The sequence below is a fragment of the Oncorhynchus mykiss genome, chromosome 26 (assembly GCF_013265735.2).
Source record: "Oncorhynchus mykiss isolate Arlee chromosome 26, USDA_OmykA_1.1, whole genome shotgun sequence".
Classification (NCBI taxonomy): domain Eukaryota; kingdom Metazoa; phylum Chordata; class Actinopteri; order Salmoniformes; family Salmonidae; genus Oncorhynchus; species Oncorhynchus mykiss.
This window is the reverse complement of record NC_048590.1, coordinates 31929025-31949600: the sequence shown is the minus strand read 5'-3', so window position 1 is coordinate 31949600 and position 20576 is coordinate 31929025. Positions and strand designations below refer to the sequence as shown.

Sequence of the window (20576 nt, the reverse complement as noted above, 5' to 3'; positions counted from 1 at the left end):
TGGGTATGTAACGTGTTAGTAAATGCCTTTTCGGGTCCAAAAAAGTTGAGGACAATCAAACTCGGACAAGAACGGACCCAAGAACAATTATACTCAAACCCGAAGACAACCAGACCTGGGTCTGGGTCTGGGTCTAGACCAAACCCGATTGGACTCTATTTAAAAAAATGACGTTTACCAGCCAAGTTCCTCCACTGGTTAACAAAAAGGACTTTATATTTTGCTTTCTATAAGTATGTAATTTAACCTTATTAGCATAATTTAAATATGCTATACGCTATGCAGAGCTTTGAATGGGTAATTTCGGGTCCACTCAGGTTTATCAGCTGTACTTACAATTGACTCGAGACCTGATGACAATCAAACAGGAATCGACCTGAACCCGGGTAAAACGTTGCATTTTGGTGGGGTCTTGAGTATTCGGGTTTGGGTGGACCCGTGAGGACCTCTAGGTGGTAATGAAACGTTTAATTCATATTAACGATATGTTAAAATGTAGAATTGGAAATACGAGCTATTTGGTAAACTAAAAAGTTATTTTTCTGGCCGGGTTAACGAAGTAAATATATTTTTCAAAAACAGAACCAACATCAACATCAACATGGACATCAACAACAATGGAGACCGCAACAACTACGGTACCCTCAACAAGTGGAGAAGAATCTACATCGACCACAGCTGAAACTTCAACAAAGGAAGAAACAACAACTGAGACCATCGCATCCACAAAGCCACCTAAAGAAGTCACCACAGGCCCAACAACCACTTTCCCCACTGTAATTGTTGAAACCTCTACTTCAACATCGCAGCCCACAGCAACAGGTGAAGAAACATCAGGGCCAGTTGTCATAACTTCCAATCCCACTACTTTAACAACAACAACAGAGGTAACTACATCTACCACAGGTGTAACTACAACAGTTGAAGAAACCACAACGGAGACAATTTCATCTACAGCCACAAAGCCACCTAAAGAAGTCCCCACGGGCCCAACAACCACTTCCACCACTGTAAATGTTGAAACCTCTACTTCAACATCACAGCCCACAGCAACAGGTGAAGAAACATCAGGGCCAGTTGTCATTACATCCAATCCCACTACTTTAACAACAACAACAATTGCACCCACAACAACTACACCTACCACAGGTGTAACAACAACAGTTGAAGAAACCACAACGGAGACAATTTCATCTACAGCCACAAAGCCACCTAAAGAAGTCACCTCCGGCCCAACAACCACTTCCACCACTGTAATTGTTGAAACCTCTACTTCAACATCACAGCCCACAACAACAGGTGAAGAAACATCAGGGCCAGTTGTCATTACATTCAATCCCACTACTTTAACAACAACAACAGAGGTAACTACATCTACCACAGGTGGAACTACAACAGTTGAAGAAACCACAACTGAGACAATTTCATCTACATCCACAAAGCCACCTAAAGAAGTCACCTCCGGCCCAACAACAACTTCCACCACTGTAATTGTTGAAACCTCTACTTCAACATCACAGCCCACAGCAACAGGTGAAGAAACAACAGGGCCAGTTGTCATAACTTCCAATCCCACTACTATAACAACAACTACAATTGCACCCACAACAATGACACATACCACAGGTGTAACAACAACAGTTGAAGAAACCACAACGGAGACAATTTCATCTACAGCCACAAAGCCACCTAAAGAATTCACCCCAGGCCCAACAACCACTTCCACCACTGTAATTGCTGAAACCTCTACCTCAACATCACAGCCCACAGCAACAGGTGAAGAAACATCAGGGCCAGTTGTCATTACATCCAATCCCACTACTTTAACAACAACAACAGAGGTAACTACACCTACCACAGGTGTAACGACAAGAGTTGAAGAAACCACAACGGAGACAATTTCATCTACAGCCACAAAGCCACCTAAAGAAGTCCCCACGGGCCCAACAACAACTTCCACCACTGTAATTGTTGAAACCTCTACTTCAACATCACAGCCCACAGCAACAGGTGAAGAAACATCAGGGCCAGTTGTCATAACGTCCAATCCCACTACTTTAACAACAACTACAATTACACCCACAACAATGACACCTACCACAGGTGGAACGACAACAGTTGAAGAAACCACAACGGAGACAATTTCATCTACAGCCACAAAGCCACCTAAAGAAGTCCCCACGGGCCCATCAACAACTTCCACCACTGTAATTGTTGAAACCTCTACTTCAACATCACAGCCCACAACAACAGGTGAAGAAACATCAGGGCCAGTTGTCATAACGTCCAATCCCACTACTTTAACAACAACTACAATTGCACCCACAACAACGACACCTACCACGGGTGGAACTACAAGAATTGAAGAAACCACATCTGAGTCAATTTCAACTACATCCACAAAGCCACCTAAAGAAGTCCCCACAGGCCCAACAACCACTTCCACCACTGTAATTGCTGAAACCTCTACTTCAACATCACAGCCCACAACAACAGGTGAAGAAACATCAGGGCCAGTTGTCATTACATCCAATCCCACTACTTTAACAACAACAACAGAGGTAACTACACCTACCACAGGTGGAACTACAACAGTTGAAGAATCCACAACGGAGACAATTTCATCTACAGCCACAAAGCCACCTAAAGAAGTCCCCACGGGCCCAACAACCACTTCCACAACTGTAATTGTTGAAACCTCTACTTCAACATCACAGCCCACAACAACAGGTGAAGAAACATCAGGGCCAGTTGTCATAACGTCCAATCCCACTACTTTAACAACAACTACAAACGCACCCACAACAACGACACCTACCACGGGTGGAACTACAAGAATTGAAGAAACCACATCTGAGTCAATTTTATCTACAGCCACAAAGCCACCTAAAGAAGTCACCTCCGGCCCAACAACAACTTCCACCACTGTAATTGTTGAAACCTCTACTTCAACATCACAGCCCACAACAACAGGTGAAGAAACATCAGGGCCAGTTGTCATTACATCCAATCCCACTACTTTAACAACAACAACAGAGGTAACTACACCTACCACAGGTGTAACGACAAGAGTTGAAGAAACCACAACGGAGACAATTTCATCTACAGCCACAAAGCCACCTAAAGAAGTCACCTCCGGCCCATCAACAACTTCCACGACTGTAATTGTTGAAACCTCTACTTCAACATCACAGCCCACAACAACAGGTGAAGAAACATCAGGGCCAGTTGTCATAACTTCCAATCCCACTACTTTAACAACAACAACAGAGGTAACTACACCTAACACAGGTGTAACGACAACAGTTGTAGAAACCACAACTGAGACAATTCCATCTACATCCACAAAGCCACCTAAAGAAGTCACCTCCGGCCCAACAACCACTTCCACCACTGTAATTGTTGAAACCTCTACTTCAACATCACAGCCCACAACAACAGGTGAAGAAACATCAGGGCCAGTTGTCATTACATTCAATCCCACTACTTTAACAACAACAACAGAGGTAACTACATCTACCACAGGTGGAACTACAACAGTTGAAGAAACCACAACTGAGACAATTTCATCTACATCCACAAAGCCACCTAAAGAAGTCACCTCCGGCCCAACAACAACTTCCACCACTGTAATTGTTGAAACCTCTACTTCAACATCACAGCCCACAGCAACAGGTGAAGAAACAACAGGGCCAGTTGTCATAACTTCCAATCCCACTACTATAACAACAACTACAATTGCACCCACAACAATGACACATACCACAGGTGTAACAACAACAGTTGAAGAAACCACAACGGAGACAATTTCATCTACAGCCACAAAGCCACCTAAAGAATTCACCCCAGGCCCAACAACCACTTCCACCACTGTAATTGCTGAAACCTCTACCTCAACATCACAGCCCACAGCAACAGGTGAAGAAACATCAGGGCCAGTTGTCATTACATCCAATCCCACTACTTTAACAACAACAACAGAGGTAACTACACCTACCACAGGTGTAACGACAAGAGTTGAAGAAACCACAACGGAGACAATTTCATCTACAGCCACAAAGCCACCTAAAGAAGTCCCCACGGGCCCAACAACAACTTCCACCACTGTAATTGTTGAAACCTCTACTTCAACATCACAGCCCACAGCAACAGGTGAAGAAACATCAGGGCCAGTTGTCATAACGTCCAATCCCACTACTTTAACAACAACTACAATTACACCCACAACAATGACACCTACCACAGGTGGAACGACAACAGTTGAAGAAACCACAACGGAGACAATTTCATCTACAGCCACAAAGCCACCTAAAGAAGTCCCCACGGGCCCATCAACAACTTCCACCACTGTAATTGTTGAAACCTCTACTTCAACATCACAGCCCACAACAACAGGTGAAGAAACATCAGGGCCAGTTGTCATAACGTCCAATCCCACTACTTTAACAACAACTACAATTGCACCCACAACAACGACACCTACCACGGGTGGAACTACAAGAATTGAAGAAACCACATCTGAGTCAATTTCAACTACATCCACAAAGCCACCTAAAGAAGTCCCCACAGGCCCAACAACCACTTCCACCACTGTAATTGCTGAAACCTCTACTTCAACATCACAGCCCACAACAACAGGTGAAGAAACATCAGGGCCAGTTGTCATTACATCCAATCCCACTACTTTAACAACAACAACAGAGGTAACTACACCTACCACAGGTGGAACTACAACAGTTGAAGAATCCACAACGGAGACAATTTCATCTACAGCCACAAAACCACCTAAAGAAGTCCCCACGGGCCCAACAACCACTTCCACCACTGTAAATGTTGAAACCTCTACTTCAACATCACAGCCCACAGCAACAGGTGAAGAAACAACAGGGCCAGTTGTCATAACTTCCAATCCCACTACTTTAACAACAACAACAGAGGTAACTACACCTAACACAGGTGTAACGACAACAGTTGTAGAAACCACAACTGAGACAATTTCATCTACATCCACCGAGTCACCTAAAGAAGTCCCCACGGGCCCAACAACCACTTCCACCACTGTAAATGTTGAAACCTCTACTTCAACATCACAGCCCACAGCAACAGGTGAAGAAACAACAGGGCCAGTTGTCATAACTTCCAATCCTACTACCTTAACAACAACTACAATTGCACCCACAACAATGACACCTACCACAGGTGTAACAACAGCAATTGAAGAAACCACAACGGAGACAATTTCATCTACATCCACAAAGCCACCTAAAGAAGTCCCCACGGGCCCAACAACCGCTTCCACAACTGTAATTGTTGAAACCTCTACTTCAACATCACAGCCCACAACAACAGGTGAAGAAACATCAGGGCCAGTTGTCATAACGTCCAATCCCACTACTTTAACAACAACTACAATTGCACCCACAACAACGACACCTACCACGGGTGGAACTACAAGAATTGAAGAAACCACATCTGAGTCAATTTCATCTACAGCCACAAAGCCACCTAAAGAAGTCACCTCCGGCCCAACAACAACTTCCACCACTGTAAATGTTGAAACCTCTACTTCAACATCACAGCCCACAACAACAGGTGAAGAAACATCAGGGCCAGTTGTCATTACATCCAATCCCACTACTTTAACAACAACAACAGAGGTAACTACACCTACCACAGGTGGAACTACAACAGTTGAAGAAACCACAACTGAGACAATTCCATCTACATCCACAAAGCCACCTAAAGAAGTCCCCACGGGCCCAACAACCACTTCCACCACTGTAAATGTTGAAACCTCTACTTCAACATCACAGCCCACAGCAACAGGTGAAGAAACATCAGGGCCAGTTGTCATTACATCCAATCCCACTACTTTAACAACAACAACAGAGGTAACTACACCTACCACAGGTGTAACGACAAGAGTTGAAGAAACCACAACGGAGACAATTTCATCTACAGCCACAAAGCCACCTAAAGAAGTCACCTCCGGCCCATCAACAACTTCCACGACTGTAATTGTTGAAACCTCTACTTCAACATCACAGCCCACATCAACAGGTGAAGAAACATCAGGGCCAGTTGTCATAACTTCCAATCCCACTACTTTAACAACAACAACAGAGGTAACTACACCTACCACAGGTGTAACGACAAGAGTTGAAGAAACCACAACTGAGACAATTTCATCTACATCCACCGAGTCACCTAAAGAAGTCCCCACGGGCCCAACAACCACTTCCACCACTGTAAATGTTGAAACCTCTACTTCAACATCACAGCCCACAGCAACAGGTGAAGAAACAACAGGGCCAGTTGTCATAACTTCCAATCCTACTACCTTAACAACAACTACAATTGCACCCACAACAATGACACCTACCACAGGTGTAACAACAGCAATTGAAGAAACCACAACAGAGACAATTTCATCTACAGCCACAAAGCCACCTAAAGAAGTCCCCACGGGCCCAACAACCACTTCCACAACTGTAATTGTTGAAACCTCTACTTCAACATCACAGCCCACAACAACAGGTGAAGAAACATCAGGGCCAGTTGTCATAACGTCCAATCCCACTACTTTAACAACAACTACAATTGCACCCACAACAACGACACCTACCACGGGTGGAACTACAAGAATTGAAGAAACCACAACTGAGACAATTCCATCTACATCCACAAAGCCACCTAAAGAAGTCACCTCCGGCCCAACAACCACTTCCACCACTGTAAATGTTGAAACCTCTACTTCAACATCACAGCCCACAGCAACAGGTGAAGAAACATCAGGGCCAGTTGTCATTACATCCAGTCCCACTACTTTAACAACAACAACAGAGGTAACTACACCTACCACAGGTGTAACGACAAGAGTTGAAGAAACCACAACTGAGACAATTTCATCTACATCCACCGAGTCACCTAAAGAAGTCCCCACGGGCCCAACAACCACTTCCACCACTGTAAATGTTGACACCTCTACTTCAACATCACAGCCCACAACAACAGGTGAAGAAACATCAGGGCCAGTTGTCATTACATCCAATCCCACTACTTTAACAACAACAACAGAGGTAACTACACCTACCACAGGTGGAACTACAACCGTTGAAGAAACCACCACTGAGTCAATTTCATCTACAGCCACAAAGCCACCTAAAGAAGTCACCTCCGGCCCATCAACAACTTCCACCACTGTAATTGTTGAAACCTCTACTTCAACATCACAGCCCACAACAACAGGTGAAGAAACATCAGGGCCAGTTGTCATTACATCCAGTCCCACTACTTTAACAACAACAACAGAGGTAACTACACCTACCACAGGTGGAACTACAACAGTTGAAGAAACCACAACTGAGACAATTCCATCTACATCCACAAAGCCACCTAAAGAAGTCCCCACGGGCCCAACAACCACTTCCACCACCGTAAATGTTGAAACCTCTACTTCAACATCACAGCCCACAGCAACAGGTGAAGAAACATCAGGGCCAGTTGTCATTACATCCAGTCCCACTACTTTAACAACAACAACAGAGGTAACTACACCTACCACAGGTGTAACGACAAGAGTTGAAGAAACCACAATGGAGACAATTTCATCTACAGCCACAAAGCCACCTAAAGAAGTCACCTCCGGCCCATCAACAACTTCCACGACTGTAATTGTTGAAACCTCTACTTCAACATCACAGCCCACAACAACAGGTGAAGAAACATCAGGGCCAGTTGTCATTACATCCAATCCCACTACTTTAACAACAACAACAGAGGTAACTACACCTACCACAGGTGTAACAACAACAGTTGAAGAAACCACCACTGAGACAATTTCATCTACATCCACAAAGCCACCTAAAGAAGTCACCTCCGGCCCAACAACAACTTCCACCACTGTAATTGTTGAAACCTCTACTTCAACATCACAGCCCACAACAACAGGTGAAGAAACATCAGGGCCAGTTGTCATAACTTCCAATCCCACTACTTTAACAACAACAACAGAGGTAACTACACCTAACACAGGTGTAACGACAACAGTTGTAGAAACCACAACTGAGACAATTTCATCTACATCCACCGAGTCACCTAAAGAAGTCCCCACGGGCCCAACAACCACTTCCACCACTGTAAATGTTGAAACCTCTACTTCAACATCACAGCCCACAGCAACAGGTGAAAAAACAACAGGGCCAGTTGTCATAACTTCCAATCCTACTACCTTAACAACAACTACAATTGCACCCACAACAATGACACCTACCACAGGTGTAACAACAGCAGTTGAAGAAACCACAACGGAGACAATTTCATCTACAGCCACAAAGCCACCTAAAGAAGTCCCCACGGGCCCAACAACCACTTCCACAACTGTAATTGTTGAAACCTCTACTTCAACATCACAGCCCACAGCAACAGGTGAAGAAACATCAGGGCCATTTGTCATAACGTCCAATCCCACTACTTTAACAACAACTACAATTGCACCCACAACAACGACACCTACCACGGGTGGAACTACAAGAATTGAAGAAACCACATCTGAGTCAATTTCATCTACAGCCACAAAGCCACCTAAAGAAGTCACCTCCGGCCCAACAACAACTTCCACCACTGTAATTGTTGAAACCTCTACTTCAACATCACAGCCCACAACAACAGGTGAAGAAACATCAGGGCCAGTTGTCATTACATCCAGTCCCACTACTTTAACAACAACAACAGAGGTAACTACACCTACCACAGGTGGAACTACAACAGTTGAAGAAACCACAACTGAGACAATTCCATCTACATCCACAAAGCCACCTAAAGAAGTCCCCACGGGCCCAACAACCACTTCCACCACCGTAAATGTTGAAACCTCTACTTCAACATCACAGCCCACAGCAACAGGTGAAGAAACATCAGGGCCAGTTGTCATTACATCCAGTCCCACTACTTTAACAACAACAACAGAGGTAACTACACCTACCGCAGGTGTAACGACAAGAGTTGAAGAAACCACAATGGAGACAATTTCATCTACAGCCACAAAGCCACCTAAAGAAGTCCCCACGGGCCCAACAACCACTTCCACAACTGTAATTGTTGAAACCTCTACTTCAACATCACAGCCCACAACAACAGGTGAAGAAACATCAGGGCCAGTTGTCATAACGTCCAATCCCACTACTTTAACAACAACTACAATTGCACCCACAACAACGACACCTACCACGGGTGGAACTACAAGAATTGAAGAAACCACATCTGAGTCAATTTCATCTACAGCCACAAAGCCACCTAAAGAAGTCACCTCCGGCCCATCAACAACTTCCACCACTGTAATTGTTGAAACCTCTACTTCAACATCACAGCCCACAACAACAGGTGAAGAAACATCAGGGCCAGTTGTCATAACTTCCAATCCCACTACTTTAACAACAACAACAGAGGTAACTACACCTACCACAGGTGTAACGACAACAGTTGTAGAAACCACAACTGAGACAATTTCATCTACATCTACCGAGTCACCTAAAGAAGGCCCCACGGGCCCAACAACCACTTCCACCACTGTAAATGTTGAAACCTCTACTTCAACATCACAGCCCACAGCAACAGGTGAAGAAACAACAGGGCCAGTTGTCATAACTTCCAATCCTACTACCTTAACAACAACTACAATTGCACCCACAACAATGACACCTACCACAGGTGTAACAACAGCAGTTGAAGAAACCACAACAGAGACAATTTCATCTACAGCCACAAAGCCACCTAAAGAAGTCCCCACGGGCCCAACAACCACTGCCACAACTGTAATTGTTGAAACCTCTACTTCAACATCACAGCCCACAGCAACAGGTGAAGAAACATCAGGGCCAGTTGTCATAACGTCCAATCCCACTACTTTAACAACAACTACAAACGCACCCACAACAACGACACCTACCACGGGTGGAACTACAAGAATTGAAGAAACCACATCTGAGTCAATTTCATCTACAGCCACAAAGCCACCTAAAGAAGTCACCTCCGGCCCAACAACAACTTCCACCACTGTAAATGTTGAAACCTCTACTTCAACATCACAGCCCACAACAACAGGTGAAGAAACATCAGGGCCAGTTGTCATTACATCCAATCCCACTACTTTAACAACAACAACAGAGGTAACTACACCTACCACAGGTGGAACTACAACAGTTGAAGAAACCACAACTGAGACAATTTCATCTACATCCACAAAGCCACCTAAAGAAGTCCCCACGGGCCCAACAACCACTTCCACCACTGTAAATGTTGAAACCTCTACTTCAACATCACAGCCCACAGCAACAGGTGAAGAAACATCAGGGCCAGTTGTCATTACATCCAGTCCCACTACTTTAACAACAACAACAGAGGTAACTACACCTACCACAGGTGGAACTACAAGAGTTGAAGAAACCACAACTGAGACAATTTCATCTACAGCCACAAAGCCACCTAAAGAAGTCACCTCCGGCCCAACAACAACTTCCACCACTGTAAATGTTGAAACCTCTACTTCAACATCACAGCCCACAGCAACAGGTGAAGAAACATCAGGGCCAGTTGTCATTACATCCAATCCCACTACTTTAACAACAACTACAGAGGTAACTACACCTACCACAGGTGGAACTACAACAGTTGAAGAAACCACAACTGAGACAATTCCATCTACATCCACAAAGCCACCTAAAGAAGTCACCACAGGCCCAATTACATATTCCACAACTGCTGAAGTTGTAACTTTGACATCACAGCCTTCAACAACAAGTACAGAAACAACAGAGCCAGTTGTAATCACAGGCCCATTAGAAACAACAAGAAATCCTTCAGCATCGCCACAAGTGATTATTACACCAACATCACAAGTAGTCACCACCAGCCAGTGTATGTGCCATGTTAATGGGACACAATATCTACCAGGTAACATGTTATAAATGTCATTTAGACAATCAAAATAAATTTCATTTCACTAATCTTTTAATTCATTTTCATTTGTAAAAGGAAATGTTGTAACACTTGCCTTTCTTAACAATCAGGGGACCTAGTGTATAATGTGACTGATGGTTCAGGGTGGTGCTTCACCGCTTACTGCAAAGCAACGTGTCAAGTTGAAGTGGAATCAAATCCATGTCCTTCCTCTACACCACCCACTGTTTCACCCACAACGTCAGAAGAGACAACGACCACACCACCAACAACCCAATCCTCCCCAGACTGCACTAGCGTTCAGCCGCCAAGAAAGGTCATTTATTCCCTAAAAATCTTTTTGGGGCTGTAATAATGAAATGGGTGAATATGTATATATCTCTTTGTGGTGTAATGCTTGAGACATGGAATATGTATGTGTGCAATTCAGAGGTTGAATGGGCAAGACAAAAGATTGAAGTGACTTTCAACGGAGTATGGTAGTAGGGGCCAAGCTCACTTGTTTGTGTCAAGAACTGCAACACTGCTGGGTTTTTCACGCTAAACCGTTTCCTTTATGTATCAAGAATGGTCCACCACCCTAAGGACATCCAGCCACTGTGGGAAGCACTGGAGACAACATGGGCCAGCGTCCCTGTGGAAAGCTTTCGACACCTTGTAGAGTCCACTTAGAGTATGTTTAACCCTCCTTGTGAATGTTTGAGTAATTGCTTTCCCTTATCAAATCAATGGCAGAATGGAGAGTCTTGGCAGCTGAATGGCTGTACCACAGCAATTTGCCAGGACGGCATTGTTGTCCATCTACCAGTAAAATGCAAGCCAGTGGAGCCACTACAGTGTGAGAATGGTCGTCTACCTGTCAAGGTCTATGATTCAACTGGATGCTGCTTTACATATGAATGTGAATGTAAGTGACAACATACAACCCAACAATCTGAATGAAAATAAGACATTGTTGCTCATTCATATTCATTTGTCCTCTGTGAATAGCTTAGACAATGATCAACTCATATTTTAACATGTTGCAGGTGTATGCAGTGGATGGGGTGGATCTCACTACATGACATTTGATGGAGTGTATTACAATTTCCAGGAGAACTGCTCATACATCTTAGTGAAAGAAATCAACTTCAAATACAACCTTACCATTATTGTTGATAATCACTACTGTGGAAACGCCGACAGTGGATTCTGTCCTCAGTCTCTTATCATTCACTACAATTCCTATGAAGTGATTCTTACCCAGCAGAGATCTGGTGAAACAACAGAAAACGTGGTAACTATTTAAAAAATATAATTCCCATTGCTTGTATTTTTCTATGCTGCTGCGTTTTTATGCTGCTGCGTTATCATGCATTATTAAAATCCCATAACTTTAAATTAAAACCAATAACGAGGTTAATATTGTCATGTTACTACTTTCAAGATAACACATGACTCAACCATCTAAATGTGTATCCATTTTTGCACAACTGCAGGTATATGTCAACAGTAAACGAATCTACCCAGCTTACAGAATGGGTGACATTGCTCTAACAAGTACTGGTGTGGAGGTTGTGCTGGAGATCCCTGATCTTAAGGTTCAGGTGTCTTACAAGGGGTCATCATTTAGCATCAACCTTCCTTACTCCCTCTTCCAAAGCAGCACAGAGGGCCAGTGTGGTGAGTATTATAAAAGAGGGTCAATATACATTTCACAGTTTCAAACTTCCAGTAGATGCTCCTATCGAGACCACCCTATAGAAATTGCATACAACAAAAAACTATGGCCTGGCCTTGCTAACTAGGTCTTACACTATGCAAAATCCCTATTTTTCAAGGTACCTGTGATAATTCCCAGAAGAATGACTGCCAGTCACCTAATGGTCAGATACAGAGTTGCTCAGTCGCAGCTAGCCAGTGGCTAATTCCAAACCAGGACTGTCCAACTCCTCCAACAGCACCACCCGCAAGCACATCCCCTACCCCCTGCAAGACAGCCGTTTGTGAAATCATGAACAGCAAGTAAGGAACATATCAAACTAAGTTCGAGAAAGGGAACAAGCACACAAGCACAACAAGCACAACTTCCTAATGTGTTTTATCAATTGTAATGTACATTTTCTGTCATGTTAATTTGCTTGTATTTGAAACTTGTTTCTATCATAATACAGGTACTGTTCCATTGGCATTTCTGGTTAAAGGTTGCACTCCATGCATCTCTCTAAATCACTATGTTCTTTTCTGTCAAAGGGTCTTTGAGGAATGCCATAAAGCGGTTTCTCCTGATGCCTTCGTTCAGGCCTGTAGATCAGATGTCTGCTACAATGCTAATTCTAGCTGCTCTAGTCTGGAGGCGTATGCATCTGAATGTGCAAATAAAGGGATCTGCATTGAATGGAGGAAGTTCACCAATGGAGAATGTGGTGAGCTATGAATCCAAGCATAGTAGTCATGCCACAAATTCATAGGCAGCGACTTACATTTTTTTTTGCTGTTGTTTAGCATAACTGTGGCCTATTTTTGTCCTGCAGAGCATACATGCCCAGCCACTAAGGTGTACATGCCATGTGGTCCAGCAGTTGAACCAACATGTAATACCAGGTAAGCTTTAGTCTGATTGGATGTCATATGAATTTCCTTCATATTCCTTCATATTCTTTTAAATAAATGATATCCTGTATAATCCCAAACCTATTTTGTACGCAGATATAATGAGAAGTATTTGAACAACCAAATCCAAATGATCAATAAGACGAAGGAGGGTTGCTTCTGTCCATCTAAAACCGTCTTGTTCAGCACCTACTCTGATACTTGTGTGGTCTCCTGTGGTAAGAATGGGTTATGGGTCATTTTGCAGGTAGCTATCAATATAAGAATGAGACCTTTCTGTACTTTTAAACCTTGAATTCAGCATGAATCACAGTTTACTGGCTTTACTGGCTCCACAAAATGTGGAGGTGTGAAGAACTTGATCCCAACTATGTGAGACAAACATTTTAAACACACCCTGTATTTATTTTCAGGCTGCACCGGACCTGATGGCAACCCCCAAATGGTAAGAATTTCCTCCATCTAAATATTCTCCAGATATTCACATTGACATATCATGAGATGCATTTCACGTGAGTCAGGGAAACTCACATACTTAGGATGGATACTTTTCATTGATAGGTCTTGTCCTCTTTATTCCTTCCAAAGAACAGACCAGAAAACATTTAATCTCTGAATAACCACTTCCAACCCATTCCTTCTCACCTTATGATGGTTCATATTAACTGTCATAGTTAAATCCAGTTCATTGCAGAACAACAACATTTGAGTTCGTCTTTTCTATCTATGTATTGACCTGACATTACTCTGTTTTTCCGTTAAGCCTGGTGATACATGGGAGAGTGGTTGCCAGCAGTGCACCTGTGACATGGACTCCATGATTGTCCAGTGCCAGCCTATCACCTGCCCCACATCAGCCACACCCATCTGCAATGAGACTGGTTACAGACTGGTGAACAAGACAGAAGGCTGCTGCCAGAAATATACATGTGGTGAGTGATGGAACAGACCCTTCGGTAAATCATTAGAAAGCCAACTCTTATTCATACAGTACTAGACCAAGATTATCTGAAGTGTTGTGTAGGGTCATAGGGGTTATTTGACCCTCTATCGGCGTGTCTTTTAATCACTTCCCATTGGTTACCTCTGTAACAGAGTGTGATGCACTGCTTTGCCCCAAAGTCATGATGGACTGCCAGCCAGGGTGGGAGGCAATTATAAGCACATCCAACTCAAGCTGCTGTCCAGAGTATACCTGTGGTAAGACCCTTTGATTTTCTTCATCAGCGGTTTAGTTAGTTCATTGACTTTGTAATTCCCAGGTATCACTGGTTTGAATTACGTTTGTGTTAACTATGACATGAATCACTGGTATCACTGACTGATTCCTTCTCAATGTGTGTCTGTTCAGTTCCTAAGGGTGTATGTGTCTACAATAACATTGAGTACCAGGTGAGAATAAATAATTTCAAATAAATTTAATTCAACAAGCTTCTGAAAGACACCCACACACATAGCTTTAGATAAGCTGTATTGTGTTTGCTGCCCTCATAATTGGCCGCATTCTACTATAAAACTGCTCCCTTTGCACTCTGACCCTCCTCTACTCAAACAGTCTGTTATTGTGGATTATAACGTGTGTCTCTCCCTTTCACTCCAGCCTGGTGCTGAAGTTCCTAAAGGAACATGTGAGAATTGTATCTGCAGCTCGACCATGGATCCTAGCACCAAGCTCAACAACATTGTGTGCACAAATATATCCTGCGACACTACATGTTCACAGGTAGTCATGTCTCTCTTAACAAACATGATACATGGATTTACGTATTTATAAGAAACTTGCAGTAGCCTACTCTGAAGGCTTATGAAGTAGGTTACCAATGATTTACTAATATACTCTCCATGCTCGTATTAGGGCTTCCAGTATCAGGCCATACCTGGTCAGTGTTGTGGGAAATGTGTACAGACAAGCTGTGTGGTTAATATGCCAGATAAGACCAAACACACTATTCAGGTGAGTACCACAAGAGTGTATGAGGATGCATAATCTGTCTGCATGATCTGAAACTCCATCATAATTCTTCATCTTCTCCTTGTGCGACAGGTGAACGAAACATGGTCACCACCTGGTGACAAATGTGTGATGTACACGTGTGACAAAAGTGATGACCAATATATACCAGTAGAGGTGAAGACTGTGTGCCCTGATTTCAGCCCAGAGATCTGTGTCCCAGTGAGTTTCTATCCTATCTCACCTCCTTCTTGGGGACAATCAACACTGAAGTTACACTGTTTCCCATTCTCACTCAGAATGTTACTATAATTTGTAGTGCTCTTGGGTCATAGAGATAGATGTTTCAGTAACATTTAGAATGGAAGGGAGCTCACATAATGTATACAATCTAACGCTTATAAATCATCTCTCCTATTTTTCACTGCAGGGCACAGAAAAGACAGATGCAAATGGATGCTGCAAGACCTGTAAGTAACACGTCCAGCCAAATCATTCCTAATAACCACCTATCTACTGGTTAATAATAGCATGCTATGTCACCAAAATAAGACCAACAGGAAACATTGTGTGCCTACATACTGGCCAAAAATGTATATATTGGATGTTTCTGCTTCATCTACTGTCATACTGTTTCAAACAATAACTCTTGATGCATCTTTCCTGACCAGGCACAGAACGCAGCAATGTCTGTGAGATGAAGTACACCACCACTAGCATTGTCATCAGTGGCTGTGTGACCGCTGAGCCTGTGGAGATCAATTCCTGCTCAGGAAACTGTGGAACCTCTTCCATGTAAGTACTACGGATATTGAATGCAGCACTAGTCAATGTCATGCAGGCCCCAGTCAGTCATCACCTATTCACTGTCTAGTTTGCCCTTTATGAACTAGAAGCCAATTTGACTTACTTATTGTTCCTGTGCTCATCTTGTCAAGACAACCCAGGGAATTCAAGCCCTCTTTTCAACTTGTCTTGTGTTTCTGTGAATGTGCAGGTACTCAGCAGAGGCGAACACCATGATGCACTACTGCTCCTGCTGCCAAGAGGCGACCACTAGCCAGAAAGAGGTGGAGCTGCTCTGCCCTGATGGGTCAAAGGTCAAGCACTCCTACATCCACGTTGAGTCATGCGGATGTCATGTCACAGACTGTGACACAGGCACGACTGCCACCCCGGGAACAACCAGACAGCGCAGGAGGAGGCGCTAAACGTCTAGGGAGACAACATCGGAATTGTTCTCATGACATCGAATGTTTTAGTGCAAATTTGTTTTCTTGTTACGTTTTAATTCAGTCTGTCATGTCAGTGTATTTCTACAATCGGCAGCACTTAGTATTATGTTCTTATACCTTCATTATAGAATGAATGTATTTTCTATGATAAATGTTGAGGGTAATCTCTTTTCTCATTTGTAGTGATTAATAAACAACAGCAACATCATGTGCTTCTGCATGTTCCTTTTGCTCTTTCAGCAATTCTCACAATCCTTCAAGCTATTCACAGTGACCACTATAAGTAACATTGTGCTAATTAGAAGTATGTACAGGTAACTGGCAAAATAACAGTAACAACATAAAGTGTCCTCATACGGCTATCGGCTGACACGAGCCGCCAGAACAGCTTTAATGCAGCTTGGCATAGATTCATCAAGCGTCTGAAGCTCTATGTTGAGGTATGCGACTCCATTGTTCCACGAGAAATTCCATAATTTGGTGTTTTGTTGATGGTGGTGGAAAATGCTGTCTGAGGCTTCCCTCTAGTATCTCCCATTCATGATCAATTGGGTTGAGATCTGGTGATAGACAGCCACGGCATATGGTTTACATCGTTTTCATGCTCATCTAACCATTCAGTAACCACTCGTGCCCTGTGCATGAGGGCATTGTCATCTACTCCCATCAGGATATACATTTTTCACCATACTTTAGGTTGGTATATTGATGCAACAAAACCACCAGTAAGCCACAAGTTAATAAGGTATAGAAAATATGTAGCTAGAATAGGGTAGTGATGTTCCTGTATCATTGACAACATGGTGAGGTGTAAAGGGGCAATTTGCAGTTCAGACAAAAACAAAGTGGAGACCCCGCCTCTGTTTTATTAAAAGCTGGGGGATGGGGCTGTAGAAATGTAACCACTCTCAAATTCACAAACAGCTATGGATGTAAGGACCGACGATCCATGAGATCAAAATGATTCTTTAAGGGCCAGACTCAATCCGACCACGTTTTGTCCACTATATGCAAGTTTTGAAGGCAATGTTCCAGCGATCGCAAAGACCACAATAACGGAAAACGCAGCACATGTCGGCTCAATCGAAAATGACCTTTATGTCAATTGCTCTGTAACACAGATCTTCCACAGTCCAGATTGAATCTAGGCCTTAATCATGTTGAGTCTATGCTTGGTTTGTTTACAATTATATTGTTTATAAACAAAGAAGTAAAACAAGCTTATATTTTGTGTTCTGTTGGGGTATGACAGTTGATCTAAGATCATAAGTCATTTTTTAGTTATATTTTTTAGCTAACAAACCAGTAGGTTGAGATATACACTACAAGACCAAACAAATGCAGATAAAACATTTATTTCCATAATGTGTCATTCGTAAAGGAAACATTGGAATTAATTAACTGCAAATATAATGTAATGCCCATTCAAACCAGATAACCAATTAAATTGCTGTAGCACATAGCATTACAACAGAATCAGAACAACCTTCCTAACTTACGCTAAAGTGCCTTTGAACATAATGGTGCACATTGATCTAAAAGGACTGCAAATGTGAAATAAATTATATGCTTTCTTTAGCTTAGGAAGGTACATTTAAGTAGAAATAAGTAGACTGGCTAAATGTGTAAGAGTTAAATGGACATGTCTGGCTAACCATGACACATTCATGTTCAACATATGTCTATGATAATGGTATATGTGTGAGAAAAACTGAGAATGTTACAGTACTGTGTAAAAGTTTTAGGCAGGTGTGAAAAAATGCTTTAAAGTAAGAATGCTTTCAAAAATAGACATGTTAATAGATTATATTTATCAATTAACAAAATACAAAGTGGGTGAACAGAAGAACAATCAAATCCATATTTGGTGTGACCAACCTTTGCCTTCAAAACAGCATCAATTCTTCTAGGTACACTTGCACAAAGTCAGATATTTTGTAGGCATACAGTTGAAGTCGGAAGTTTACATACACCTTAGGCAAATACATTTGGCTAAGGTCATGCCATCTATTTGGCTAAGGTGATGCCATGATGCCATCTATTTTGTGAAGTGCACCAGTCCTCCTGCAGCAAAGCACCCCCATAACATGATGCTACCACCCCCGTGCTTTACGGTTGGGATGGTGTTCTTCGGCTTGCAAGCCTCCCCCTTTTTCCTCCAAACATAACGATGGTCATTATGGCCAACCAGTTCTATTTTGGTTTCATCAGACCAGATGACATTTCTCCAAAAAGTAAGATCTTTGTCCACATGTGCAGTTGCAAACCGTAGTCTGGCTTTTTTTATGGCGGCTTTGAAGCAGTGTCTTTTCTTTGCTGAGCGGACTTTTCGCACCAAAGTACGTTAATCTCTAGGAAACAGAACGCATCTCCTTCCTGAACGGTGTGATGGCTGCGTGGTCCCATGGTGTTTATACCTGTGTATTATTGTTTGTACAGATGAAAGTGGCACCTTCTGGCATTTGGAAATTGCTCCCAAGGATGAACCAGACTTGTAAAGGTCTACAATTTATTTTCTGAGGTCTTGGCTGATATCTTTTGATTTTCTCATGATGTCAAGCAAAGAGGCACTGAGTTTGAGGTAGGCCTTGAAATATATCAACAGGTACACCTCCAATTGACTCAAATTATGTCAATTGGACTATCAGAAGCTTCTAAAGCCATGACATAATTTTCTGGAATTTCCCAAGCTGATTAGTTGCACCGTCAACTTAGTGTATGTAAAATTCTGATCCACTTGAATTGTGATACAGTGAATTACAAGTTAAATAATCTGTCTGTAAACAATGGTTGGGAAAATTACTTGTGTCTTGAACAAAGTAGACGTCGTAACCGACTTGCCAAAACTATAGTTTGTTAACAAGAAATGTGTGGAGTGGTTGAAAAATGAGTTTTAATTACTCCAACCTATGTGCATGTAAACTTCCGACTTTAACTGTATAGTCAGGTGTATGATTAAACAATTATACCAAACAGGTGCCAATGATCATCAATTCAATATGTTGATAGAAACACAATCATTAACTTAAACAGAAACAGCTGTGTAGTAGGAATAAAACTGGGTGAGGAACAGCCAAACTCAGCTAACAAGGTAAGGTTGCTGAAGACAGTTTACTGTCAAAAGTCATACACCATGGCAAGACTTAGCACAGCAACAAGACACAGGGTAGTTATACTGCATCAGCAAGGTCTCTCCCAGGCAGAAATTTCAAGGCAGACAGGGGTTTCCATATGTGCTGTCCAAGCTCTTTTGAAGAAGCACAAAGAAACGGGCAACGTTGAGGACCATATACGACGTTGAGGACCATACTTCCCTTCACAATCGCAAGATGTCCAGCAGTGCTATCAGCTCAGAATTGGCAGAAAACAGTGGTACCCTGGTATACCCATCTACTATCCGGAGAAGTCTGATCAGAAGTGGCCTTCATGGAAGACTTGCGGCCAACAAGCCATACCGCCGACGTGGAAACAAGGCCAAGCGACACAACTATGCACAAAAACACAGGAACTGGGGTGCAGAAAAATGGCAGCAGGTGCTCTGGACTGTGAAATATTTGGCTGTAGCAGAATGCAGTTTGTTCGTCGAAGGGCTAGAAAGTGGTACACGAATGAGTGTCTGCAGGCAACAGTGAAGCATGGTGGAGGTTCCTTGCATGTTTGGGGCTGCATTTCTGCAAATGGAGTTGAGGATTTGGTCAGAATGAATGGTCTCCTCAATGCTGAGAAGTATAGGCAGATACTTATCCAAAATGCAATACCATCAGGGAGGCATCTGATTGGCCCCATATTTATTCTGCAGCATGACAACGACCCCATACAGCGAAAATCATTAAGAACTATCT

At 42.8% G+C, this 20576-nt stretch overlaps 1 protein-coding gene across 1 annotated transcript in view; it reads left to right on the top strand.

The window, feature by feature from the left end:
• LOC110506633 (mucin-2) overlaps positions 1-16710 on the top strand; it is a 29163-nt gene extending 12453 nt beyond the window's left edge. Inside the window, 13 exon segments of the mRNA XM_036963619.1 lie at positions 583-5349; positions 5656-5696; positions 12435-12618; positions 13962-13993; positions 14312-14480; positions 14644-14748; positions 14900-14940; positions 15149-15271; positions 15404-15502; positions 15593-15721; positions 15930-15969; positions 16171-16294; positions 16497-16710. Coding sequence (XP_036819514.1) covers positions 583-5349; positions 5656-5696; positions 12435-12618; positions 13962-13993; positions 14312-14480; positions 14644-14748; positions 14900-14940; positions 15149-15271; positions 15404-15502; positions 15593-15721; positions 15930-15969; positions 16171-16294; positions 16497-16710 — 6068 coding nt within the window.
• Positions 16711-20576: the final 3866 nt, after the last annotated feature.